General features: G+C 42.6%; 1 protein-coding gene across 5 annotated transcripts in view; it reads left to right on the top strand.

Moving 5' to 3' along the window:
• The window catches only part of FRAS1 (Fraser extracellular matrix complex subunit 1), a 416,443-nt gene that overhangs the window by 253,160 nt on the left and 136,831 nt on the right, over positions 1-26,452 (top strand). For all 5 annotated transcript variants that reach the window (XM_061583287.1, XM_061583284.1, XM_061583285.1 and 2 more), the window contains 6 exons: positions 1,582-1,722; positions 4,432-4,575; positions 9,247-9,387; positions 11,985-12,255; positions 12,952-13,036; positions 18,288-18,605. In XM_061583287.1, coding sequence (XP_061439271.1) covers positions 1,582-1,722; positions 4,432-4,575; positions 9,247-9,387; positions 11,985-12,255; positions 12,952-13,036; positions 18,288-18,605 — 1,100 coding nt within the window. The remainder of the gene's footprint in view (positions 1-1,581; positions 1,723-4,431; positions 4,576-9,246; positions 9,388-11,984; positions 12,256-12,951; positions 13,037-18,287; positions 18,606-26,452) is intronic.

Genomic DNA, 26,452 nt, shown 5'->3' with positions numbered 1-26,452 from the left:
GGGTGTTTTTTTTACACATAAGAACATAGGAAGCTGCCTCACACTCAGACCATTGGTCCATCTAGGTCAGTATCTCGGTTTCAGGCAGGAGTCTCTCCTGACCCTACCTGGAGACACCAGGGATTGAACCTAGGAGCTTCTGCATGCAAGACAGATGCTCTACCACTGAGCTATGGCCGTTCCCCACATGGCTCTGGTTAGTAGATCTTTGGGTTCTAGTGAAAAGCAAAGTAGATCTGATGAGCCTAAAGTCTGATGGAGGCAGAAAGCCTCTGAATACCACTTGATAGGAGTCGCAAATGGAGAAAGGGGGGGGGTGTTGCACTCAGTTCCGGCTTACAGGTTTCCCATAGGCATCTGGTTGGCCACTGTGAGAACAGGTTGCTGGACTATCGCTTCTTGATCGTCCCAGAGTGCAGGACACAGAATAATGGGCTCAAGTTGCAGGAAGCCAGATTTCAACTGGACATCAGAAAAAACTTCCTAACTGTTAGAGCCATACGACAATGGAACCAATGACCTAGAGAGGTAGTGGGCTCTCCGACACTGGAGGCATTCAAGAGGCAGCTGGATAGCCATCTGTCGGGAATGCTTTGATTTGGATTCCTGCACTGAGCAGGGGGTTGGACTTGATAGCCTTATGGGCCCCTTCCAGCTCTACTATTCTATGATTCTATGACTACGTGGGCCTTTGGTGGGATCCAGCAGGCTCTTCTTATGGTCTTATGCCCACCCCTGATATGTAGTATCTAGCACACTGTTAGCGCTGAATAAATGCTTAGCTGTCTTCATAGTAGTGCGATTCTTTCCTGTACTATATAAAGTTATTACACCCCTCTCCCAGGAGGTATTTGACAGCTGCCTAGAGCAGCGGTTGAGATGTGGATTGTCCCTGACTTCCTATTATTAACTTTGCTACCCTCTCTTCTGAAATTTCTTTTGACTGTGGGGCAATGTCACCTTCATCGTTGATTCGGTGTGCTTAATTAGTAGTTCTTGTGAGAAATCCCAGAAATCCTCAGGAGTGGAAGATAAGAGATTTACAGTTTAACCGTGGTGGAATTTGCTGCCGAGCAACATTCAGTGTCAGCCGATAGCAACCGCAAGCACCTAGAGGGAGTGACTATTGTGACTGCTTGGTTGGACCTTTGAAAAGCAGCAGCCTCTGCCTGTGTTTAACATAATTGGGAAATGTTAAACCCCAGAGAAGAATTTGTGTTATTCTAAGAACATCTCCTTAGGCACTTTCTTTTCTGTCTTGCATCTGTTCCACTGTTTTTTCTTTGCCCTTCAGTGCATCTGCAGTCAGCAGCGTTGTGATATGTTAAAATGCAGTGGTGGCTGGTGGCTCCATGTCACTGAGGCAGTGGAATTAGCTCTGAGTTTTAGTCTGACCTTTCAAGGAGCTGGCTTCAGCATCTTGGACAGCTCCTTGAAAGTTTGGACTAAAACCCGGAGCCGATTCCATCACCCCACTGGCATGCAGCCATCAGCCAACACTGTTAAAACGGATGGGTGCAAGGTGAGCAGACAGTAGGCTGTGTTGGGGATGTTTGTTTTTTCACCCTCTCTATATTCCAGAGTGTGACTGGAGCTGCAACGCCTGCAGTGGTCCCCAGAGTACCGATTGCTTGCAGTGCATGGAGGGATACATTCTCCATGATGGTGCCTGTGTGGAGCGTTGCCCATCCACTTTTTACAGGGAATCCGACACATGTCAGAGTAAGTCTCTGTGCGACTTTGCATGCAGGGCTAGTGAGCATCACCTACATGATTTAATTTTTCAAAAGACGCAGTCCACAAATCACCTCCAACAGGTAATATTATAGAACCTCACTAGTCCCTTATTGGACAGATAATGTCGTGGACCTCACTTTGAGGCAAGGGGTGGGATGGTCCTCTGCCACTTGGTAAGCCTGGGCGAGATTTTACTTTGTACCTGGGTAGTCAAGGACGCAAGGAGAGGAGTGATAGCTCCTGCTGTGTCTTGGTGCACACGGCATCTCCATCCTTCCAGCCAAGCAAGATGCATTATCACAGTTCAAGGATACATTCCAGCCATCTGAAGTCATTCAAGAAGGGTGTGGCCTGTTGGATGAAATGTGGCCAGAGACAGATCCGAGGGCAGAATAGGGGGGATTGGAGGGCTGAATTTCACGCCCGGGCCTGAGGTTCCTGATCTATGTGGGGTTTGCATGCACTCAACATAAGGAGGCAGTATATATGTAGTGAGAGGTGGTGTCAAGATATTAGCTGTATCTGGCATGGACCAGGGCTCTCCACGCCTACCCTGGTGCCTCTGCTTGTCCAATGGGGTTCCTGCCAAGTTAGGGAACAGGGTCCAAGGAGAAGGCAAGCCTGGATGAAGTGGCTCCAAAGCCAAAGTGAAATAGGTCAGTGTGGTGTAGTAGTTACAGTGCTGAACTAGGATGTGGGAGACCCTGGTTCAGATCCCCGCTCAGTCATGAAGCTCACTGGGTGACCTTGGGTCAGCCTAAACTACCTCACAGGGATGTTGTGAGTCTTAAAATGGGGACAGGGAGAACAGTGTACACTACCTTGAGCTCCTTGGAGGAAAGGTGGAATATAAATGTAATAAATAATGAGAAGGGGAAAAGATTAGGACCGGGAACAGCAAGTGCAGAAGCAGCAGGGTTCTCTTCTTACTCATACCAGAGAGCAAGACTAGCATTTATACGGTTCAGACCTTGCTATTGAACCTGTTTGGACCTATTACTGTCAGAAGCTTTGAAGATCTACCTGTTATCCTGTAATTTCTGACTTTAGCCAGAGTTTGGTGGTGTTGCCCCAAATGAATATCCTCCTGATATCCCCTTGCCTCCAGGTGCATGACCTGTTGTGGATTCATGTCCTGACACCATCTGACTTTAGGGCCAGAGCGATCTTATTCAGAGTGAGGGTTCTTTCTCCAAATGAGACCTGTCAATGTGAGGCTAGGAAGGCAGAGCACCTGCAGTGCTTCCAGCATTTTAGTTTTATAGTTGCTGGCTGATGTTGAGTTACCTATACATAAAGGACCAGTAAAGACCCCAGCTTTCAGAAAACCTTGGTTGTAGGTTTGCATTGTCAGTTCAAGACCTACAATGGCACATAAGCTGGCATTGGTTTATCCTGTTCTTCTAGGGCTTGGGGCCCACAGAGGCAGTGGCAATGAACACCAAAGCTTCATGCAGTCCAGCTCGGGTCATGTCCTAGGCAGTGCAAATTAGGACCCTGGACAGCTCCCAGTAAGACCTGCTATCAGAGCTTGGGAAGATGTTATCTTAGCAAAGGCTTAGACTCATCTGAAGCCTGAAAAAAGTTTACATGGTTTGACCTTCCAGTGGCTCCCCTCCCAACCCCAGCCCCCCAGAGGGGTGAAGGGCCTGGATCCTGTCCTGCAGTCAAATGTTTCTGCATGGCTGTGGAGGAGAAGAGGCTGTAGAAATGTCATCCTCAGACCCCAACAGTAGCATAGTGGCAAATTCAGAAATGCAGGGTCCCTTCATGATTGTCATGCCATGCCCCCTCACTCACCTGCTTGTTCTCCATCATAATCTCCACACTCCCCAGTCCTTCCTCCCACAACAGACATCCCTAGGAGCCAATCAGCATGAAAGGAAAATGTGTTAGCTACTGAGAAGTGTATTTTCTTTCTGATTGGCTCCAATCAGCAGGAAAGGACAAAGAAGCATACTAGAAGATTCTTCTTCGTGGCTGATTGGCTTGTAGGGTGCTGGAGATATAGGGACCTGGCTGGGACCCTGCTCCCAAAACGTTTAGGGGTGTAAGACCCCCCCCAAGACCCTGGAGAACTACACGCCTGGGCTGCAAGGATAATGAGAGAGCCATGTCTTCAGTCCAGGGAAGTGTAGAAGGGGGTGCTGAGGGCTCCCCTTATTTATTTTATTATTTATTATTTTATTTATATCCCGCCCTTCCTCCCAGCAAGAGCCAGGACAGCCCCGTGAGTGGGGTGATTGTGTATCATCTGGACTGGAATCCTCCTAAGGTCAACCATGGACCCTGAGGCAGGGGACATGCAACTTGCATTTCAGCTGTGCTTCAGCCATTGTGTACTTGTTCTAAGCGGCTTTGGTCCTGCAGGCACTAATAATCTAGAAGACCCTGAGCATTCATTCCACTGAATATTTGCTGTATGTTCCAAGCCGGTGCAGGAGCTGGAATGCTTGGCTTAGATGTATACAGTTCAGGTGCAGATCCTTGTTCAGCTATGGAACTCACTGGATTGGACCCACTGGGGTTTTTCAGCCAAACCTGCCTCACAGGAGCATTGTAAGGACACAGTATGATAGCCCTGCATATTCTGCCCTGAGCTTCTTAGTGTGATCAAAACACGAGACAGAGAAATGTATCATATATTTAAGTCTAGAAGAATTCATTTCTAAGGGTTTTTTTTGTGATTTTCAGGATGTGATGATGACCATTGCCTCCAGTGTCATGCCCCAAATGAATGCACCCGCTGTGAAGCCCCATTTCTCCTCTTGGGATCCTATTGTGTCTCGGCATGTGGGAAGCGATACTATGCAGACCATGGAGAGCAAAGATGCTCAGGTTAATAAATTAGGGGATTAAAGCTTAGACACACTTAAATTCACAGGTAGCAGCTTGATCAAAAAGAGGACTCACTGATCTCCCATTGCATGGTGCAGAATTGAGAAGACAGAATTGACTTGAGATTCCACCAGTCAGATATTCCAGCTTACATGCTTCACTTAAACAAAACTGTTGGTAGTGGTGATTTTTTAAAAACTTAATTTGAGGGAGTTACCATATGAAGAATTGTAGCAGAACTCATGATCTTCATTTAACTTACTCATGTCAGAATGAGAGCTCATACTGTGTGCATATGTAGCATACTGTAGGGCCGGCCCCAAGATGTTTTGCTGCCCTAGGCAAAGAACAAGATTGCCCTCCCATTCCTTTTTTTTTTCAATTAATTTTTATTCAAATTTTCAAAATCAAGACAATACAAAAAGAAAAACACAAATTAAAACTAATACAACAAAAAGAAAAAAAAGAAAAAAAAACTATTGACTTCCGATTTGTCGTAGTTCAGCTATAGGTCTATAATATATAACAAACCTGTCTCTTAATAAATTATAAAATCACCTTCCTCCAGCAGTTATCTTAGTTGGTATCAAATCTCATTAACATCATATCATTTTATTCTTCTACAAAAAGTCAAAGAGAAGTTTCCAATCCTTGAGATATATGTCCATCAATTTTTTTCTAGATAGACATGTCAATTAATCCAACTCTTCAAGTCTATTAAATCCAGTAATTTCAGATCGCTCTTCTTCCTTTATCTGTGTTGATTCCATCTTCCATCTTTACGCACCCAATAATCTTGCTGTCATAGTCATATAATAAGAGTCTGATAGGGATTTCCTTCTTCACAAATATTTTCTTGCCATCATTTCCGAACGTATCACTGAAGTATTGTTGCAGAACCGCATCTCTGTTCCTCTTTTTTACAGAATGCACTAGCACATCTCTTGAAGGGTTTTTCATTGTCACAAAACAGGAATTAATTCTGTAAACTTTCTCCATTTCAAGTTCCATCAAATCCTTCCAGTCCATGAATTTTTTCGAACCGATGATATCTTTATCTCCAATCTCTTCACCAATTCCTTCAGGGACAGCGCTGAATTCCAAACAGTAATATTTGTCTCGAGGATCCATCACAGCCAGGAAATCCAAATCTTTTTCCAAGACCATATTTAATCCAATCTCCAGGGCTTGAACCTTCCCTTTAATTTTTCTTTCATCCTTTTTTAATTTTCCAAATTTATCTTTGTTCTCCTTTCTCATAGAATCCTGAATTTCTTTCAGCTCCTGTCTCATTTCGCCAAATTCACTTATCATCACTTGTCTGTTATGTCTGAGTTCTTGTTTTGTTAGCTTAATCTCATTCATTATTTTCTGAAACATATCTAAAGAGAAAGTCCCTTCTTGTACATCCATGATCTCAACCACCTTCTTGATTGTCATTCTTAAAACCAAAAAAAACACAATCCCTTCAATTTCCAATGTCCCAAGCAAAGAACAGTTTATTTCTTTATCCAGTTACAAAGGAGTTAATCTTTCAAGCCAGCTGACATCACCCTCTAGACAAGACAAACTGCCTTATCTCTTGTATGTCCAAAAGTGCCAAAACAACTTTAATTCACAGCATCCAAATAATTAGTAGCAGGAAGAATGAGCAGATTCGTCAAAAAAAAAAAAAAAGTAAACCGGAAAAATAGTGCCAGACATATATTACTCAAAAGTCTTATAAATCAAAAAAAAATTTTCTCTTTAAATTAGAAACCCCTCAGCCGTTTGTAATCTTTATAATGCTGAATTCCATGCCAGCTTTTTGCAATAAAAATAAAGATAAACTATTTCTATTTTCTTCCCCTTAGCTCCGTGAATAAAAGAGAAAGCTATGACTCACCCAGGGTTTCTTAATTGCTGGTTCTTTGATAAATCTCTTTAGCTGTATTGATAACAAAATAATGAGAAAAGACAGGAGAATGCTTGCCTGTTAATCCGTTTTTCTTTGAAGAAAAAAAAAGGCTCACTTAATCAGTTGAGCTGGTTGGAAATCCTAGCTCCGTCCGAGCTGCTGGAAGACCTTCTTTCACAGAATTCCAGCCTCCAACAGTCACAACAAAGCTCTGTGGAAAATCTCTACGTTTCTTCCTTATCCGGAAGAAATTTTCCCCAGTCAAAAAGCCCTTCTGACTGTTTTTAAAACTGAAAAAGTTTCCACCAAGACGGGAGCCCGTCCCAGAGGCAGCACAGGCGGAGCGATCCTCCTGGGAAGTCCGATTGCCCTCCTATTCCATGCACAGAAGTTGATTGGACTGGCAACTGAATCTTACTTCAACACTAGCAGTGGGACAGTATCCTCCAATACATCACTTCTACTCTCTGCCCTCCAATGCTACTGCCTGAGGCATCTGCCTCTCTCTGCCTAATGGTAGGGCCAACCCTCAATCCTTAGCAAATCTCTAGAAACTACTGCCAGCTGGAGTAGACAATACTGGGTAGGGATGAAGGAGGATTCTGTTTTTAATAATAATAATAATAATAATAATTTATTATCCACCCTTCCTAATAGGTCCCAGGGCGGGTCACAACAAGATAAAATACATTATTAAAAATGAATTTATACATGGCTTTTGGCAGTTCCAATCCAATCAGACTTTGCATTGGACAGCCTCTTGCATTGAGCAGTCACTTATGTCTGAGCTGCTTATGCATTCTTTGTTTCTTTAAAAGACTTGACTATATATATGCAAAATTTTATGCAAAAAAGGTATATTATACATATATAATTGAGTACTATATTTCCGCAGCAGAATTAATATATATGTATTTGCATACATTAATATACATTAACACATTAATATGTATTGTTATATGTATCTATGTGCTGGTTACTTTAGGAAACCTAGAGTGTGTGTATATATATTATAATAATAAACATAAAATGTGCGTAACAGTGCATATAATAATGCATATAATAGGTGAGGAATGTTCTTATTTTAAGCACAACCAGGGTGGGGGAAATTCATTTCTTGTTTAGAAGGAATGAGATGGGAATTGAAAAAACCTGTGTGGATAAGCTCAACATGAAGGTTTTCAGAAAATTTCATCTTTGATGCTGAGCTAGATAGACTTAGCAGTCTGATTTAGAATAAGGCATCTCCAAACTATGCATAATGTTTTAAATGTTCTTGTATTTCCGGTTATTCCATTCTACTTCCAGCTCTAAGGGAGATTCCTTACTCATATTCCACCTTTTCCTAATCCTGCCTAAACTTTTATCCTTTCACCCAAATGCTCCAGGTCTCCCAGGCTCTGTGTGAAAAATAGTGTATTTAAAGAGCATTCATTGTAATTTCTTTTGCAGACTTGGGGCACTTCCAGAGCATTGCTATTTTATGGGTAGGATTCAGTGGTAGACCGGCAAATTCAGGTTGTTGCAATTGAAGTGGATGTGGCACTCCTGTACAACAAACCCACATCAACATCCAAAAAAGAATGGTGGTTTTTTGGTTTTGGTTTGTTTTGCAGTACGGAAGGTGACAGGAAATGAATGCTCAATAGAGTGATCTCAGCTGACTGAAAGGAAAATTATTATAAAATATATCAGTGGTCCTTAACACTGTACCAGCTGAACATAATATATATAACCAGTCAAGAATACTGCCGGAGATATGGAAGAAGTAAAGCATATTTTTAAGCATATTTTGGGGGATAGTCAGGGAAATGTTAGGTTCTCCTACACCTCAAGATCCAAAAATAATCTTGCTTGGATATTTAAAGAATACAATTCCAGAAACAGATTTAGAGGTAGCAACCAATTTATTTACAGCAGCAAAAATAATCATAGCTAAAAACTGGAAGAAAAGTACTGCACCTTCATTTACAGAATGGATTGAGAAAATATGGTCTATTGTGGTAATGACTAGATTAACATATAATAAGGAATTAAAAGTTAACCAATCAAATAGTTTCATTGAAATACGGGCTTTGTTCGTTATGTTTTGGAGTGACAGGTATCAAGATAATGTACAATCATATGTAGCTTTTAATTTCTTGTAAACGTATATGAGAAATACATGCATCACTATAATGCACAAGTTATAAATTACAATTAATTATTTAAAAAATGGTCAATAAACAGCCAATGTCATATAATCTCACCACGAACTTTGTGCAAACCAGGACGAATGCTCAGTAAACAGGTTGTCTGGAAGCAACCTTAGTAACTAGAGCCATTTTTAAAACCGGCTCCTATTATGTTAAGGCACAGGGATTTATCCCTTTCCATATCTTACATTTAAGGCCATTTCATTCTTTGTAACAATAGTTGCTCAGTGTGTAGAACTGGAAAGCCAGCCACAGATATAGGAACTCCTGAGGCATAATCAAGTTGATCTCAAACTTCATGTGTGTGTGTTTATGCATTTGTGTTCACAGACACTGCTGTCCACATGTAGAGGAATGTGTGCTTACTGAAATGAATGGAGGAGACCTGATGGGCCGAGAGTTCTGTTTGTTGTGCTCAGAGCAATGTTGGCTGAACAAGCCCTTTATCTTTGGACCCTTGTTTCATTGACTGTTAATAAAGTGATAACACAGTTGTGGCCTTATTTTCTAAGAGTAGACAATGCCAGTTGAGGTGTTTGCTGTTTATTTAAAGGTCTGTGCCTTTCCTTTCCATGCTAGCTTGCCCTGAAGGATGTTTGGAATGTGACAAATCAAGTCGGTGCCAAGTTTGTGACTCCACTACATTTCTGCAGGAAAGCCATTGTGTTTCTGACTGCAGCCATGGTTTCTATGGAAATCCCTGGAGCAGGGAGTGTGAAAGTGAGTGTTTTCCATAACTTTTCCCTTTGTACTGGTTAGCAGGTCACTACCTCAGCTACAGTTGTCTGAGAGAAGTAACAGTGTACCTCACAGGTTCCAAGGAGGGCTGATGATCAGAGCTTTAGGTCCGAGATGGGGACCCTCCCCTCTTCCCAGGTAAGGCCCCTCACTGGACCTGCATTTTTGGGGGGGGGGCTGGCTGGCTGTAATGCGTCCTTGAACTCTGACATTGCCTTCATGTGTGGATGGGAGGATACAGAGGTGTGTGTGTACAAATGAGCCAACTGTACAAATCTATAATTTGCATTTGTTGCTCCAGCCGCTTGTGCCTCTGGCTCTACCTACCACTGGCATGTGGCCCTCAGAAGGTTGCCCAAAAGGGAATGTGGCTCCCAGACTGAAAAAGGTTCCGCACCCCTGCTTGTGCTATAACTACACTATAGAGAGTCTGGGTTAACTGACAGTCTCATTTCTCTCCATCAGTCCCAGAGCTTGGAAAAGTTACTTTTTGGAACTACAACTCCCATCAGCCCAATCCAGTGGCCATGCTTGCTGGGGCTGATGGGAGTTGTAGTTTTAAAAAAATAACTTTTCCAAGCTCTGATCAGGCCTACGGAACCATGGAAATTGTAATTCTGTGTGCACATGTGTGTGTGTGCAGGAGAAGCTTTGATAGACGTATCAGAACTCTTAACAACCTGTAACTCTCTGGTATACCACCCACAATGAATCACTGCCTTTGGTAATATAAAGATTTCCACCGTTCTTTTTACCGCTGTTCTCTTACACAACAGACCTGTGCGTTTCACTTAAGACAGATCTAGAGAACTGTTAGATGCTTAACTTTCAAAAATAGGGCATCGGCCATTGTGTATTTTTCAATCCCAACATCCCTAGGAGTAACTTGAAACCTGAGGCCTCATTTGCATATAACACTGAACTAAATTACAGCTTAGTGTGAATGAGCAAATGTGTTGGTTCACAGTGAGAAAATTGTGGCTGCTCTGTTGCTGCACTACTGGGAGCTAAGCCATGGTTTGGCTTAGTGTTATATCCAACCCAGGCTCATGGTTTGCCTCCCCCAAACAAACCATGAGCAGTAAGCCAAGAAAAAACCTGGTTACAGCTTGTTGTTTATTTGGAGTAAGGCAAACCATGAGCTTCAGTTGGACGTAATGCTAAGCCAAATCGTGGCTTAAATCCCTGTAGCGTGTCAGGAGTGGCCTCTATTTTCTCACTGTGCACCATCATTCTTTCTCGTTCATGTTATGCCATAATTGTGCTTAATGTTATGTGCAAACTAGACATGTGATTAAATACATTCTTATGGCTTTAACGCCATGCCAGTTTGTTTCTCTCTCCAAATCCTGCTTCGCTTAATACCCAGCCTGATGAAGGATTCTGGAGAACCCAAAAGCTCACTCACTATTTTGTGACATTTTGGTTTACTTGATTAAGTAACAGATTTTGGAATACAAGCCCCAGGATTCTTTGAGGGAAGCCATGATGGTCAAACCAGTATAAATACAATGTAAATTTGCAATATAGATAGGCCTTCTGAAGAGCAAGCCACACTATAGGAATATATGGGTTTTATACCTATCAAGCCATTATGGTTTCCCTCCTGCAAAGAATCATGAGTATTGTGGTTTCCTGAAAGTGCTGAAAACTTCCCAGATGTTCTTAGAACACATCTTAACAGCGTCCTCCATTCTCATTTTGGCACGTGTGCTTAACCACTACTGTAGTGCTGCATACCCCACAGCCTGCATTATGGCAGGGGTAAATTGGCTTGAAAGGGGAGGTACTGGGGACAATTTTGCAACAAGTGCACATCCATTAGCTGCCCTGTAAATGCCCTAGAGAAATATTAAGTGAAATAATAACAGGTCTGTGTCTATGTTAGGGTATGGACAAGAAATTTGATTCAGTTCAAATTTCAAGTTGAATCTGTCAAATTTGCACTTCCTGAAAATATATGAGAACCGAAACATGGCCATGCTTGGAAATTTGCACTCACCTGATGCAGTTCACCAACCAATGTTTACAAAAATGTATATGTTAGGGGAAAGTGAGAGAGCCGATATGGTGTAGTGGTTAGACTGTTGGACTACAACCTGGGAGACCAGGGCTCGAATCCCCACACAGCCATGAAGCTCACTGGGTGACTTTGGGCCAGTCACTGCCTCTCGGCCTCAGAGGAAGGCAATGGGAAACCACCCCTGAATACTGCTTACCATGAAAACCCTATTCGTAGGGTCACCATAAGCTGGGATTGACTTGAAGGCAATCCATTTTCCAAGGGAAAGTGTGTATAAAAAATGAATATATGAATGAAAATAACATTCAAAAATGCATTATATAACGACAAAAGGCTAACAAAAATGTGTACATTAGTCAAAACTGCCTACAAAAATGTGTTTATTAGGAAAAATTCACACTAAGATGCTGGGGAATTTTCACAAGTTTTGTTGTTACAGAAATGTGGAGAACTGAATTTAAGATTGGAGAAATGAGAAACTGAGAGAACCAAAACTGAAAGATCTTTCCATCCCTAGTCTATGTATCAATTGGGATTTTGTTTGTTTTGTTTTTAGCTGTCATGCACACTGCTGTTCTCCGGGCAAACCGTTCACTCCAGGTAGGAATTGGTGGGGTGAAGCCACTTGATTTTTCCATCCTGGAGGTGCGAGGACCTGATGACTTTGGAGAAGACTTCTTGTTTCATGTGGCTGACCCTCCCACCAATGGCAGGCTAGTGACTGTGGCAAATGGGAAGGAGACAGAACTGATCCAGGGCAACCATTTCACCATGGAGGATGTGAAAGGGCAGATAATTCTTTTCACACATGATAAGACAAAGCCCAGGTGACTTGGTGTTTCTTTATATCTCTTCTTGCTGTGAATATAGCAAGGGTATATGCTCCAAGGGTACTTTCATATAGCAAGGAAAAGTTTATCTACATTTGTGGAGGGTGGGGATCACAAAGAGAGGAGGGGAACGATTAGAAGAGTTTAAAATAAAGCCCTACTACCAGATATAAGATTGGGGCACAAGTGCAGAAACAGATATTGGTCTGGGAGTTCAATGTTTTGAGAATCAGTTTTTATCTAAAAATATGCACGTTTCTGGTCTTCAAAGCTCATTTGGAGGTGGGGGAGGCTTGAAAGTGTGTGAGTGATGACTGGTGAAATCTCACTACTTGTATGCATACTGAGGTGTATAACAGCCATTCCTGTCTGTGGAAACAAGGGGCTCTTGCAGACAGGCTGCTCATTTTCACAAAATTTGGCTGTTATCCTGCACTTTCTCATGCAATTATCCCACCAATTTTATAGCTGCAAAATGTCCAATAAGAAAAGTGATGGGAAATTGCACTGGAAATTGTGGAATAACAGCCACTAGCTGGCAATGTCATATAACCTCTGCACAAACGTATCAGAATGAATTCTCAGTGTACCACTCCTCTGCTGTAGTAGATGAATCAGATTGTGCGCCTGTATTCCTATAAAAATGATATCTGTTTATATAATCTTCTTTCGGGGGTGGGGTGTTCCCTGTAGGAATGGCCAGTTTTCCCTAAAGATCGGCCATCAACAGTACTTATCTGAACCAAAAATGTTCACTATTCAAGCTCGATCAACAAAGGTAAGCTATGATTTGTATCGATTTTGCCAAAACCTGAAGGGGAAATAGTTGTCCAGATTTATGTTGGACCCCTAGTTTTGATTCCATGCCACAAAGCTGCCCATCAGTTAACCCTCTACTGCACCACATTTTCTAGCTATTTATAAAGTTTTGTCATTTTTTTTGTTCTACTTTTTTTTCTTGACCATTTTTATGTAGATGGTAAGTTCTTTGGGGCAATAAACCAGTGTGTAACTGGATAAATTACAGAACAGAGAGGGACTAGTTATAATCTCTCTTTCCTATCATCTCAATTGTCCCACATTGTAAAGCTTACTTTTCTCTTCCACCAAGGATTACATATTTTCCATGAATCTATAGCATCTAGATTCTCAAGATGCAAAATTCTAATAGCCAACACTCATATGAATCTAGGTGTCATTTAAAAAATAACAATCCACGTCTCTAGTCTTTATGAAGGTAAACCATAGCAATTCTAATCATCCCACCTTTAGGGTATGATGCATAGCTCAGTGGTAGAGCACATGCTTTGCATGCAGAAAGTCGCAGGTTCAATACCTGGCATCTTCAGTTAAAAGGCTCTTGTAGCAGATGATGGAAATACTTTTCCCAGATGCCTTGGGGGAGCTGCTTCCAGTCAAAAGAGTCAATACTGGGCTAAATGAACAAACAGTTTTACCTGGTATAAGGCAGCCTTTCTATGCTTTTCTACAAAGTATTCAAGGTGGATTACAATGAAAAAATGTTAACAATAATGTGAAAGAACAGTAAACAAAACAAACTGAAATTCATTGGCTGTGCCTTCCACTCTTCAATACCAGATGCTTCTTAAGGAATGGGGTTACATTCATTCATTCATTGGCGATCACTCGTGGCTGAGTAAGATTGTCTTCCAGGGTAAGGTCTTTAACAGTGGGTCCATAAGTGACTGTGGAGGTCAGTTCTGGATCCACACAGCCTCCCACAGTGAGGACATAGATTACCAGATGGAAGATGGTCACGATGAGGATTTGTTTGACATGCCTTCCGCTTAGCTCGCTTGTCCCGTTCGCCCTGTACTCATGTTTCTTCAAAGTCCATAGCACCTTTATAATAGCCGACCTCCATTTGGGACGCTCATGGGCCAAGACTTCCCAGTTGTCGATGTCCATGTTACATTTTTTTAGATTCACCTTAAGAACATCTTTAAACCTCTTTTGCTGTCCACTGATGTTCCGTTTTCCATCCTTAAGTTGGGAGTAAAGTAGCTGCTTTGGAAGACGGTGATTAGGCATTCGAACAACAAGGCCGGTCCAGCGAAGTTGATGTTGAAGGATCATTGTTTCAACACTGGTAGTCTTTGCTTCTTCCAAAACGCTAACATCTTCCCAAGTAATTTGCAGAATTTTCTGGAGGCATACATTGCATGCAACGCTCCTAACCTTGCTCTTGCAGCTATCCTTAAAGTTCATGCACTTTCCTACCTTCTAGACTCAGCAGTATTTCCCTTCTCTTCAGCTCCATTTTCATGATTCTAAACTAAGCCTCTTCCTTCCACTTCAGAAGATTGAGGCATCCTAGGTCTTAGCCAGTTATTAGCAGTAGTATCTGTCCTTCATAATGTGTTATTCTAACAGATCCAATCCAAGAACTGCCTGCCTGGTTCTTAAAGGGAGACCTTGAACTGCTGACTCTCACTGTCTAGCTGAAGAGTCTGGTTCATCAGCCTTTGCAAGAAGCATTTATTAGCTCCCTTGAATTATTTCGTAAGCCCTTGGATTTCAAGATTTTAGTGCCTTGTTTTAGTGCCTTGTTTTAAGCTTGTATCAGGTAGGAAAATAACCAGCAAAGCTCTCAAACGGAAATACTGGCACCCAAGTTAGACAACTTGTTTGCGACATATAATCTGAATCATCCATTCTGGATACTGTGCATTCCTCTGCAGTGGGAAATGTTGAGGCAAACAAATGTTCCCTGATGGAAATGGGAACCCGTTAAACAGTAGCAGAGCGGTTGTCGGAGTCATCAGTGAAGGTAAAAATGTGATTGTACTATCAAAGATCTCTGAAGACTGTTTTTACATTTTACATGACCCCTGATGAAGGCCTAAAATAAAACTATAGGCCAAAATGTGTTGGGCTTTATCCAGAAAAAATTCTTTCGCAACATCTTGAGATTTTCTCTCTCTGTCTCTCTGGGTCCCTTTACAAACAGATTGCTTTGTTTGTTTGTTTCAAAATTCCCCCATAGCAGTCTGTCTCTGTTGCCTGCAGTGTTTTTGCTTAGACTAGAGGAAAACAGACTTCAGGCTTGTTGAATCTACCTTGTTTTTTTGCTATAACACCAGGATCTATCAACCAGCTCCAGATGCAAGAAGTATACAGTGTGAAATAAAGAACATACATCTCTGAGCACATTTTACAGTCCTTTCAAGCAAAGGCCTAATCCTGGTTAGCTTTGTTCATTCCAGCAGCCTAATTTAGATGGAAAATGAAAATTGGTTGTTGCAGCTTTTAAATTATTGGGAGTCAGAAATCCTTACAAATCAGCTGGACATCCCCCAGAGATCCACCAATAGATTCCAGTCTGCCTTTTGATCACCTCTGTTTTGAATCACAGTGTTTGCTTCCTGATCTGAGCAGCTGTGATTGGGCCATAGATCAGCGGAAGAGCTTTGTATGAAGAGGGTCTCAGGTTGTATGCTGGTACAGATGTAGTTAGAAAAGACTTCTTTCTGAAATCCTGGAGAGCCACTGCCAGGTGTTGAGAGTCACAGCCAATACCGAGCTACCAGGACCTATAGCTTGATTTTATTTATTTATTACCCGCCCTTCACTCTAAGGCCCCAGGGTGGATCAGAACAATTTAACATTTAAAACAAATAAGGTTGGGTATAAGATATCCTCCGATAACACCCCCAATCCCAGATGTCTAGTAGAGTGGCAGAGACCCCTTTTCATGTCTTGGCTCTATTCAAGTCTTCCTTGCAGCGCTGACCTTAGATACCTTGGCACCTGAAGCAAAACAAACTATATTCTTGCCTGCAGATACAGTTGCCTCTCCCACCCCTGAAGCCAGCCAGAGGGCCAAGGGCCACTGAGAGGTTGCACCTCCTCCCTCCCAGAGGGAAAGGGCTTACAGAGGTCAGTGGTAGAACTTTGTACGGAGAAGGTCCCAAATTCAGTTTCTGGCATCTCCAGTTAAATGACCAGGTAGGGAATGACCAGTGAAGGGAAAGATCTCTGCTGGGGCCCCTGGAGACCTGCTGCAAGTCAAAATAGACAATAGTGACCTAAATACATCAAAGTTTTAAGGCATTTTCATATATCCAGAAAGAACTTTGCTACCTAATCCCAAAACTCACCTCTTCCGTTGGGCCTTCTCATATTAATCTTCCTCTGCCTTTTTCACTTTCTCTTCTATATTTAGCTTCTTAGGGCCAAACTACACGTGCTTTGTGGCAGTTCTGTTTGTTGTTCATGCGTCTGTAACATTCAAGTATAAAGCTGGAGGGGAAATCTAATTTTTACATAGAAGTGGGGGGGAGCAGAGGAGCTGAACAGCTTTTTCTCTACTTACCTCCTGGCACGCCTCCACTTCAGGCACTTTTCTCTTAGACTGGTAAGGTGGAAGGAGAATCAGCTCTCATCATCTATGTGTCCTGCATATCATCTAGTTATCTATGGTCGTTTTAATTTCTTCTACTGATTTTAGCTGTGTTTTATTGATTATCATTTCATGTATACTTGTTTTTTTAACAAGTTTTGTGGATTTTATCTGTACTTTATCTTTAATTTTATTGCATACATGGCTTAGGGAGTTTTGTGATTAATTATTTATTTATTTATTATTTGATTTATATCCTGCCCTTCCTCCCAGAGTGGCAAACAAAAATGCTAAAAACACTTTAAAACATCATAAAAAGACCTTAAAATACATTAAAACAAAACAACATTAAAAACATTTTTTAAAAAAGCTTTAAAAAAAGCTTTAAAAAAAAGGGTTAAAAACATATTATTAAAGAAAACATATTAAAAGCAATTCTAACACAGACGCAGACTGGGATAGGTCTCAACTTAAAAGGCTTGTTGAAAGAGGAAAGTCTTCAAAAGGTGTCGAAAAGATAGCAGAGATGGCGCCTGCCTAATATTTAAGGGGAGGGAATTCCACAGTGTAGGTGCTGCCACACTAAAGGTCCGTTTCCTATATTGTACAGAATGAACCTCCTGATAAGATGGTATCTGCAGGAGGCCCTCACCTGCAAAGCACAGTGACCGACTGGGTATATTAGGGGTAAGACGGTGTTTCAGGTATCCTGGTCCCAAGCTGTATATGTTGGCAGCGTTGCCATTTGGCGTATGCCCTTTGTGTGAGAGAGTGAGAGTACGTACCACAAGACTCTCAAAGAAGAGACGTTCGAACCGATATATCCTTTACTGGCATGATTGCATTAAGAAGAATTACATACATCTCCTATGTTAGTTGCTTCCACACACACACCCCACAGCAACGCATTCCTTTTACAACAGTTCTATAGTTTGCCAGCCGCTTATCTCTGCAGCTGATTACATGCAGCTGTGGTTACTTTCCGTTTTGCTTCTCTTTGGTTTAACCCATTCTTGGACATGTCTTTTACAGAAAAACATATAGATACAACATGCTACCATTTAGTCCAACAGTATAGGGCTTTGTACACCAAAACTAGAACCTTGAACTTGGCCTGGTAGCAAATGGCCAAATGTTGAATGTTATTTAAATGTTTCTGAATAAATATGAAAAAATTCTTTCTGTTTTAAAGTCCCTACAAGTCAAAAACAAAACAAAACTAGCACATCAAGGAGAAAGGTTCTGGTCAAGCCTTCTTGCTGCTCTGCTATTTTTTTATGTGCTGGATCTTATTTTCATGTAGGGAAACATTAAAAAATGTGGCAGTTCCTCACCGGCAGGCCAAAGTGGGAAAGTCCATTCTCCTGCCTCTTTCCCAGCTCAGTCAGTTGCACGTGTTGAACAGAACTCACCTATCACCCCTCCCCTCCCCCCTGAACAGAATTGGTTTGCAAGCTGAATAAGTGCATCTCTTTTCCGTCCTGCGTCTATAGGAATCAATGCAAAACAAGTAAGTGTGGCTGTGCTTACTTGCATCATTTGCTAAATTTACATGGCACTGAGCTGTTACTGGTACGGCTATGACTTGGTGATGGTGAGTTGAAAGCAAAGAATATGTGCAGCAGTACCAATACCCAAGGAGCTGAATGCTGTCTTTATATTTCAGGCTCCCTGCGTACTTAGGAACGAAGTCCTCTTTCTCCGCCACGGGGAAGCTGGAGCCATAACCAACCTCTTGCTTGATATTCAAGACAGTGATAATCCCGAAGATGTGACTGTGACTGTTTTAGATCCACCACATCATGGGCGGCTAGCCAAGCTTTCTGGGGACATACCATCAGTGATGCACCTTGATGACCTTTTGGCGGGACTTGTGCAATATATCCATGATGGGTCCCACAGCGTAGAAGACACAATGGTTCTGCAGGCAAGTGATGGATATCACTTTCAGAATATCCTCTTCCGCATCAAGATTGCACCAAAGGTGAGTGCTATGATGGAAATTCTCATAGGATGTACCTTGCACGATAAATGCTCTGTGCAACCCTATGCGTTTTTACTCAGAAATAAATTCCATTGAGTTAAGTGGGGCTTGCTCTGTACTAAGTATACAGACGATAACAGCCAGAGTATGGTCTAACAGACATTTCTATCCTTAGGGAATCCTGGGAACAGAAGTTCTATGAGGGAGGGCCTCTAACAGAGCGTTCTCAGCATCCTCATCTAACTACAGTTCCCAGAATTCTTTGGGGGGAAACTATAAAAGTTAAAAATGACCACATATCCATGCACATAGAAAATTAACATGTCAGAGAAAACAATTCTAGCTTAGCCTTAAATATCTAGCTTTCTGTATGGAGGGAATCACTTGCGGTCAACACATCCGTGATAAGCAGTTTAATTGCATTGAAAATTTGGGATGGTGTCAGGTAGATGGCATCTAAGCACCTTCCAGGCCTTAATTCCATCATTCCAACATTAGCTGTGGGAGAAATACAGCCATAATTTAGGGGAGGTGGCTATACATCTTGCACTCTTTGCTTTGTAAATGATCTTGGTGAGGGGGTTGTTTCTTTTTGTCACGGTGTTTCTGACTCACATTTGGACTTTGAGTAGTAAGACTTGTGATCTCATCGTTGAACAGAAAGAAAAAGATGTGTGTGTGTGGGAAACCCCCACTGCGTGCACAGCTGACACTGGTTTGTAATAACTTGTCAGTTGGACTTTGTGGTTTGCAAGTAAGAAATAGGTGTGGCTCAGCTTTCATTGTCTGCCAAGCCCTGAGCTTGAGAGGCCTTGCATGTGTAAGAGGCATAGCTTGTTTTCACTCCATATATGTTTCTAGAGTGATTAATGGTGCAGGGAGTTTCTTACTTAATTTGGGCATGCTGCGACATAGCAATACCCAATGCATTTGGCAATAAGTGGTTTATGTACTTCATCAAAAGACCACTCTTCTCTTCAGTAGTAGCTAGTCAACCTTTAGAAGCTCCATTCTGAAAGTTATACTGCCTTTGTTATACTCTGTGTTTATCTTTCAAGGTTTATCACTTTTACTATCCAATGCTCTTAAAACCCTACCTAAGCTTGCTGGTGACATTGAATACCATACAATTAGTAACTGTGATTTGTATTAAGATGTATGTCCTTCTGTTTGTCCAGAATCTGTTGCTCAGTCTCATTGGATGGTGCCAAGTTCTACTGTTTTGAGAGAGAATCAGAGAGTAAGAATTCCTTGCTATTTACTGCATAACTTTATAAACCCCCATCGTGTCCTTCCTTACTTAATGTCTCCTCCCCAAAAAACTAAGAAGAACCAACAACTTTACCAGTGGAGGTTGCTCCCTTAGGGAGAATGGGGCGCTGCCCCACCAACCTCAACCTGCCTTCAGCCAGCCCCACCTGCCTGCCTGCCTTCTTACTTACAACTAGCCCAGGGGGTGGCCCTGGCTGTCAGCTTCCTCCTCTTTAATCTCAGTTTTGTAGAACACAGCAGGGAGGAGAATGGGAACAAACTGGAATTAGTCAGTTCCACCTGCCATTGACTCTGGCTTCACTGACTGTTGGGCTGCCTTCCTTCTGCCCCACCAGTCCCAATGGGCACCAGCCACCACTGAGTCTTACCTGCAGGGATGATGCTTCATCACTCTGATCACTCTGATCTTTTTGTAGCCATTTTCTTTACCTTATCCACCTCTTCTGCCTCCTTTTTTGAGATGGGGTAACCAAAACTGCACATATTGTTCCAAATATTTGTGCATCATATAGTTATATGGTTGCCAGTTTTGTTTTAAATTTTGTTTTTAAAGGAAAGATGCCTAGCAATGAATTTTTGGTTATGTGGCTTTATCATGCTAGTCTTAGTTAGCCGTACATTAGTTAGGATTCATCCATACTAGTCCAACACTTCAGGGACATAAGACACCCAGAACTCATTGCAGGTATTCCAGGAAAACCACGCCCACCCTTTTCCAGGACCCTTCATGTGCTCCCTGATTGTGTACTATGGCACTGGCCAGCTCACACATCACAGTAAAGCCAGTCACAATAAAGAGCCAGTGTGGTGAAGTGGTTAGAGTGTTGAACTGGGACCTGGGAGACCATAGTTCAAATCCCTGCTTGGCCATGAAGTTCACTGGGTATCTTTGGGCTACTCACTGTCTCTCAGCCTAACCTACCTCATAGGGTTGTTGCGAGGATAAAATTGGGAGCCTGACCAAGAACACATCTATCTAGTCTGTTTTGCTGCTTTCTGCTAGCATACAGACCATGATCCTGGGCTTACTATTACATCAGAACCAGGACTCTTGTTTTGCTTGCTCCAAACCAATGATGCTTAGTAAGCCAAGAACAAACCTTGGCTTATCACTGCTTGGAGTGAAACATACCATGATCCCTGACTTGAACATAATGCTAAGCCAGGGTTGTGACTTACTTCTTTCTAGGGCTAGTGGGGAGGAACGAAGAAGGGCGACTGGTTCATGCACGCTAAGCCCATGTCGTGTGAATGCAGCCACTGAGTGTGAACGATGCCGTGCCGTACAAGACAACAAACTTGTTGTCTTGATTCTAACCTGTTGAAAACATTATTTCCCGCCTTCTGTTGATCGTGCAGGTTTTGCAGCAAACAATGAGGGTGAATTGCTGAATATAATTTGGTTAATTAGGTGTTTCCACACACCCTTTTCTCATTGTTTTCTGAATCCCACTTTGCAACAGTTGGCGAAAGAGAGCAAAGGAAACCGCTGGTGTGAGAGATGCAGAAAAACCCTGGAGGATTTAGTGTGAGGTAGGGCTGGCAGAGACCCAGTTTCTGCCTTAGCCTAATTATCACCTTTCCGCAATAGCCTTGGGAGACATACCAGATGCCAGGTTTATTTCTGGAGAAGCAGTGTCTAGACATACATAAAAGAAGATTTCTTTCTTCTCTCTCCCCCCCCCCATTCTTCTTCTTCTTGGTTGTGATCCAAAAGCTGTTACAGATGCTGGTATAACCCTAGCTGGAGGCTTTTTCTTACCCATGCTCCTAATCTGAGAACATGGCCTTATTAGAATAAATGGCTGAACGATTTCAGTGCGGTATGTCCTGATTTGAAAGGGCGTTCGTGGAATTCCAGCAAAAATGGTTTAAAGACTAATGTACCTTTTTCTTTCTTCCTTTAGAGTTTTTTTTAGAACAGCATAAACACATTATCATAAGGCAATAAGAGAAAGTGCCAGCAGAAACTGAGATAACGTTCAACCTATGTCAGATGTGTTTCTGTTGCAAAGAAGGTTCGCAAGGTTCTCTTGAGTTTGAAAGCAATCCAATTGTTAGAGATTCCCCCTTCCAAGATGACAGCTGGTATAGCACAGTGGGGAGGAGAGCCTGACTGGGAGTCCAGAGTCTGTGAGTTCAAATCCCCGCTCGTGTCTCCTGGGCGTCAAGGGCCAGCTAAAGATCACCCCCACAGGGAGTGGCTCAGGGGTTACGGGCCCTGCCACCTGTGCAGCCGTGGGCAAGCTGTAGAGTCCCAAGCAGCCCAGTTGCCCCCCAGCTGGCAGTTGGGGACAAGGAAGGGGCTGGCTTGTGCAGCTGTGGCAAGCTGAGCAGGCCCTAGCCAGCTGGGGAGGACTAGCCTCAGAGGGAGGCAATGGTAAACCTCCTCTGAATACCTCTTACCATGAAAACCCGATGAATACAACCAAAAAAAGGATTCATAGGGTTGCCGTAAGTCGGAATCAACTTGAAGGCATATAACAACAGCCCCCTTCCAAGATCTTTACAACTCAGTAAAGCAGGGCTTCTCATTTTTGCTTTAAACAATGCTGCTATCTTGGGTCACATGCAGAGTTCATTTTCCTGAGGAGAATGAAAATGACATTTCATTCATTGTTGGGGGGAGGGGAAAGTACCTCAGTGCATGTAAATATAAGAAGAGCCCAGCTGGATCAGGCCAGTGGCCCATCTAGTCTGGAATCCTGTTCCCACATTGGCCAACCAAATGCATATGGGAATCTGAAAAGCAGGACCTGAGCGCAACAGGACTCTCTTGTGCAGAGTGCCTTTCTTTTCTGAAGGAAATATTTGCTTGTTTCTCTGAGGAATGTTTATTAAGGTGGTGGAAGCTTGTGTTCTCTGCTGCCCTCAGCCTGTCTGTGCTGATTGAGAATCAGCCAAGGACGAGATTGTAGGTAGCCTCTCAAGTGATTGCAGGTAGCCTCCCAAGGCTTGCTTTGTGATGTGAACTAGCTGGATCATCTGCATGGACTTTGCAGGCAAACGTCATTGCATAGGCAGGGGGAATACAAGAGCTGAGAGGGAGGGAAACAGTCTGAGGCTGCCATTTGAGGCACACTTTCTTGGAAATAAGCCCCACTGAACTCAGTGGAACTTACTCCAAGTAAACAAACATGGAATCATGCTGATTAGGTCTATTGATACTAAAATGTTTTTTAATATCAGTTAGTACACCAGTTCAGCTATCATGTAACTTTCCCCAATCTGGGAGTTATAATTTAGTGAAGGTGGTAAGATCTCTTGTCAAAAAGATCTACAGCCCCCCTCACAGAGTTCCTGGGGAGAGAGAATGACTTAAATCAGTGACAGTTTGTATTGTAGATACTCTTAAGGTGTGGGTTCCATGGCACCAGTGAGACCTTTCCCTGCTGTCTACAAGGGTGGTTACCCTTTCCTCCCTGGAAAAGTTCATAGAGCTGAAAGAGGAAGTTGGAAGAGTGACACTCTTCCCCCCTTCTTCTTTCAACTCTATGTGCTTTTCAAGGGTCAGATTAATTCTACTGGATCCAGATTTTACACAGATCTCTTGGGAAAGGGAAGTTTGTGCATCCTCTTCTTTGTTCTGTCTGTCTCTCAGGGTGGTAGTGGTGATGGGTGAGGAATATAAGGTACCAGAGGGGTTTCACTAACATCAGTTGCTCAACACTCCAAATGTCCCCACAGGCCTAACCTCTGCCCTGAGGCCAACATCAAATTGAATATACGGGAATTAATGTGCAACCTGTGTATAGAGGGTTACAGAGTCCTACTTTTTTTGGTGCAAGATTTAGGTTATTTTGCTGCTGAGTTCAGGTATTTTCAGTGCAGGTTATATGGTCTCTGATTTGCCTGACACCAAATCATAACTTGATTTTTAACTAGCTCATATCTGGGGTGATAACAGGTCAGCTGTCTAATAAGTTTGGAAGAGGAAGAAAAAGAAAACGTTTTCTTCTGCGAAACTCCCTTTTATTTACTTGTTGAAGCATCAAAGGCTATCAAGAAGGAATGTCATTGCAAAAATAGTTGAAGAAGGGTGGGAGCAGGGGATAAATATAGCCATTCAAGGATATAAACTCTACAGAAAGAATAGAAGCAACAGAAAAGGAGGGGGAGTAGTGTTATACGTCAAAGACAAATACACCTCTATGGAAATCCAAGAGAGCGAACAAAGTGGTCCGGTAGAGACCATTTGGGTAAAAATAAATGGAGAAACAAATAAAACCGACATGGTAGTAGGTGTCTACTACAGACCCCCTGGCCAAGAAGAGGTGGTAGATGAGGCCTTTCTCAAACAAATCTCTGAAATCAAGGAGGCAAGAAATAATAGTGATGAACTCTGCGAAGCACAAAACCTCCAACAAATTCCTGATGGGCCTTGCTGATAATTTCCTCTTTCAAAAAGTAGAAGAAGGAACAAGGGGATCAGCAATCCTGGACCTGATCTTAACTAACAGGGACGAATTGGTCACGGGAATTAAAGCAGTCGGTACCTTGGGGGAAAGTGACCACATAATGCTGGAATTCGTGATTCTGGGGAAAGTCAAAGAAGAATATAGTCAAATATGGACCTTGGATTTCAGGAAAGCCGATTTTAGCAAGCTCAGGGAAATGATGGGTAGGATCCCGTGGCTAGATAGACTAAAGAAAAAAGGAGCCCAAGAAGCATGGGAGTTCATGAAGGTATTACAAAAAGCGCAATCGCAAACAATCCCAAAGAGGAAGAAAAACGGAAGACATCGGAAAAAGCCAATGTGGCTACACGGAAGACTGGTAGAGGAGGTAAAAATAAAAAAGAGCATGTATAAAGAATGGAAGGAAGGATGCATCACCAAGGAAGAGTACCGATGAGCGGCTCGGGCTTGCAGGAATAGCGTAAGGAAAGCTAAAACCCAGAATGAGCTCAGGCTGGCGAGGGAAGCGAGGAACAATAAAAAGGGGTTTTTCAGATATGTTCGAAGCAAGAGAAAGACCAAGGAAATGGTGGGACTGCTGCTCAATGAGGATGGCAAAATGTTGACAGATAACAAAGAAAAGGCAGAACTGCTCAACACCTATTTTGCCTCCGTTTTCTCCCAAAAAGGGAACAGTGTGCAACCTTGCATCGGTAGCAATCTCAGTAAGGGGTCGGGATTGCAGTTCAAGATTGATAAGGAAATAGTCAGGAAATACCTAGTTAACCTAAATGAGTTCAAATCTCCAGGGCCTGATGAACTGCATCCCCGAGTATTGAAGGAACTTGCTGATGTACTCTCGGAACCTCTTGCCATCATCTTTGAGAAATCCTGGAGAACGGGAGAGGTGCCAGAGGATTGGAGACGGGCAAACGTCGTCCCGCTCTTTAAAAAGGGTAAAAAAGAAGATCCGGGAAATTACAGGCCAGTCAGTCTGACTTCAGTACCGGGAAAGATATTAGAACAGATAATAAAAGAGTCCATTGGCAACTATCTAGATGACAATGCTGTGATTAGTAGGAGCCAGCATGGGTTTGTCAAGAAAAAATCCTGTCAAACTAATCTCATCTCTTTTTTTGATCGGGTCACTAGCTTAGTAGATGGTGGAAATGCTGTAGATGTCATCTATCTAGATTTCAGCAAAGTGTTTGACAAAGTCCCCCACGACCTTTTGATGAGCAAACTGGTCAAATGCGGACTAGATGGAAATACTGTCAGGTGGATTCACAACTGGTTGGAAAACCGTACTCAAAGAGTGGTCGTCGGTGGCTCTGCTTCGGACTGGAAGGAGGTTTCGAGTGGAGTGCCACAGGGTTCTGTCCTAGGGCCAATACTCTTCAACATTTTTATCAATGACTTAGATGACAGGGTGGAAGGAAGCCTTATGAAGTTTGTGGATGATACAAAACTGGGAGGGATAGTTAACACAATGGAAGACAGGAATAAAATCCAAAGGGACCTGGATAGACTAGGAAATTGGGCTGAAATTAATAAAATGAAATTCAATAAAGACAAATGCAAGGTTCTGCATTTAGGCCACAAAAACAAAATGCACGGGTACAGGATGGGAAATACCCGGCTTAGCAGTAGTGCATGTGAGAAGGACCTTGGAATTGTAGTGGATCGCAAGTTGAACATGACCCAGCAGTGTGATGCTGCGGCAAAAAAGGCAAACACGGTTTTGGGCTGCATAAACAGAGCTATAGTTTCCAGGTTGAGGGAAGTAATAGTCCCACTATATTCTGCATTAGTCAGGCCTCATATGGAATACTGCGTTCAGTTCTGGGCACCTCATTTTAAGAAAGATATAGATAAGTTGGAGCAGGTTCAGAAGAGGGCGACGAGGATGATAGCCGGTATGGAGAACAAGTCTTATGAGGAAAGGTTGAAGCAACTTGGCATGTTCAGTCTGGTGAAGAGAAGGCTGAGGGGTGACATGATTGCACTCTTTAAGTACCTGAAGGGCTGTCACATAGAGGAGGGTACAGATTTGTTCTCTGCTGCCCCAGAGGGTAGGACTAGGTCTAATGGTTTTAAGTTGCAGGAGCGTAGATTCAGATTGGACATGAGAAGGAACTTCTTGACAGTAAGGGCAGTTCAGCAATGGAACCGACTGCC

This window comes from Rhineura floridana, chromosome 9, assembly GCF_030035675.1.
Source record: "Rhineura floridana isolate rRhiFlo1 chromosome 9, rRhiFlo1.hap2, whole genome shotgun sequence".
NCBI classification, from domain to species: domain Eukaryota; kingdom Metazoa; phylum Chordata; class Lepidosauria; order Squamata; family Rhineuridae; genus Rhineura; species Rhineura floridana.
Note: the sequence above shows the minus strand (reverse complement) of the source record. Positions and strands in the feature narration are given on the sequence as shown.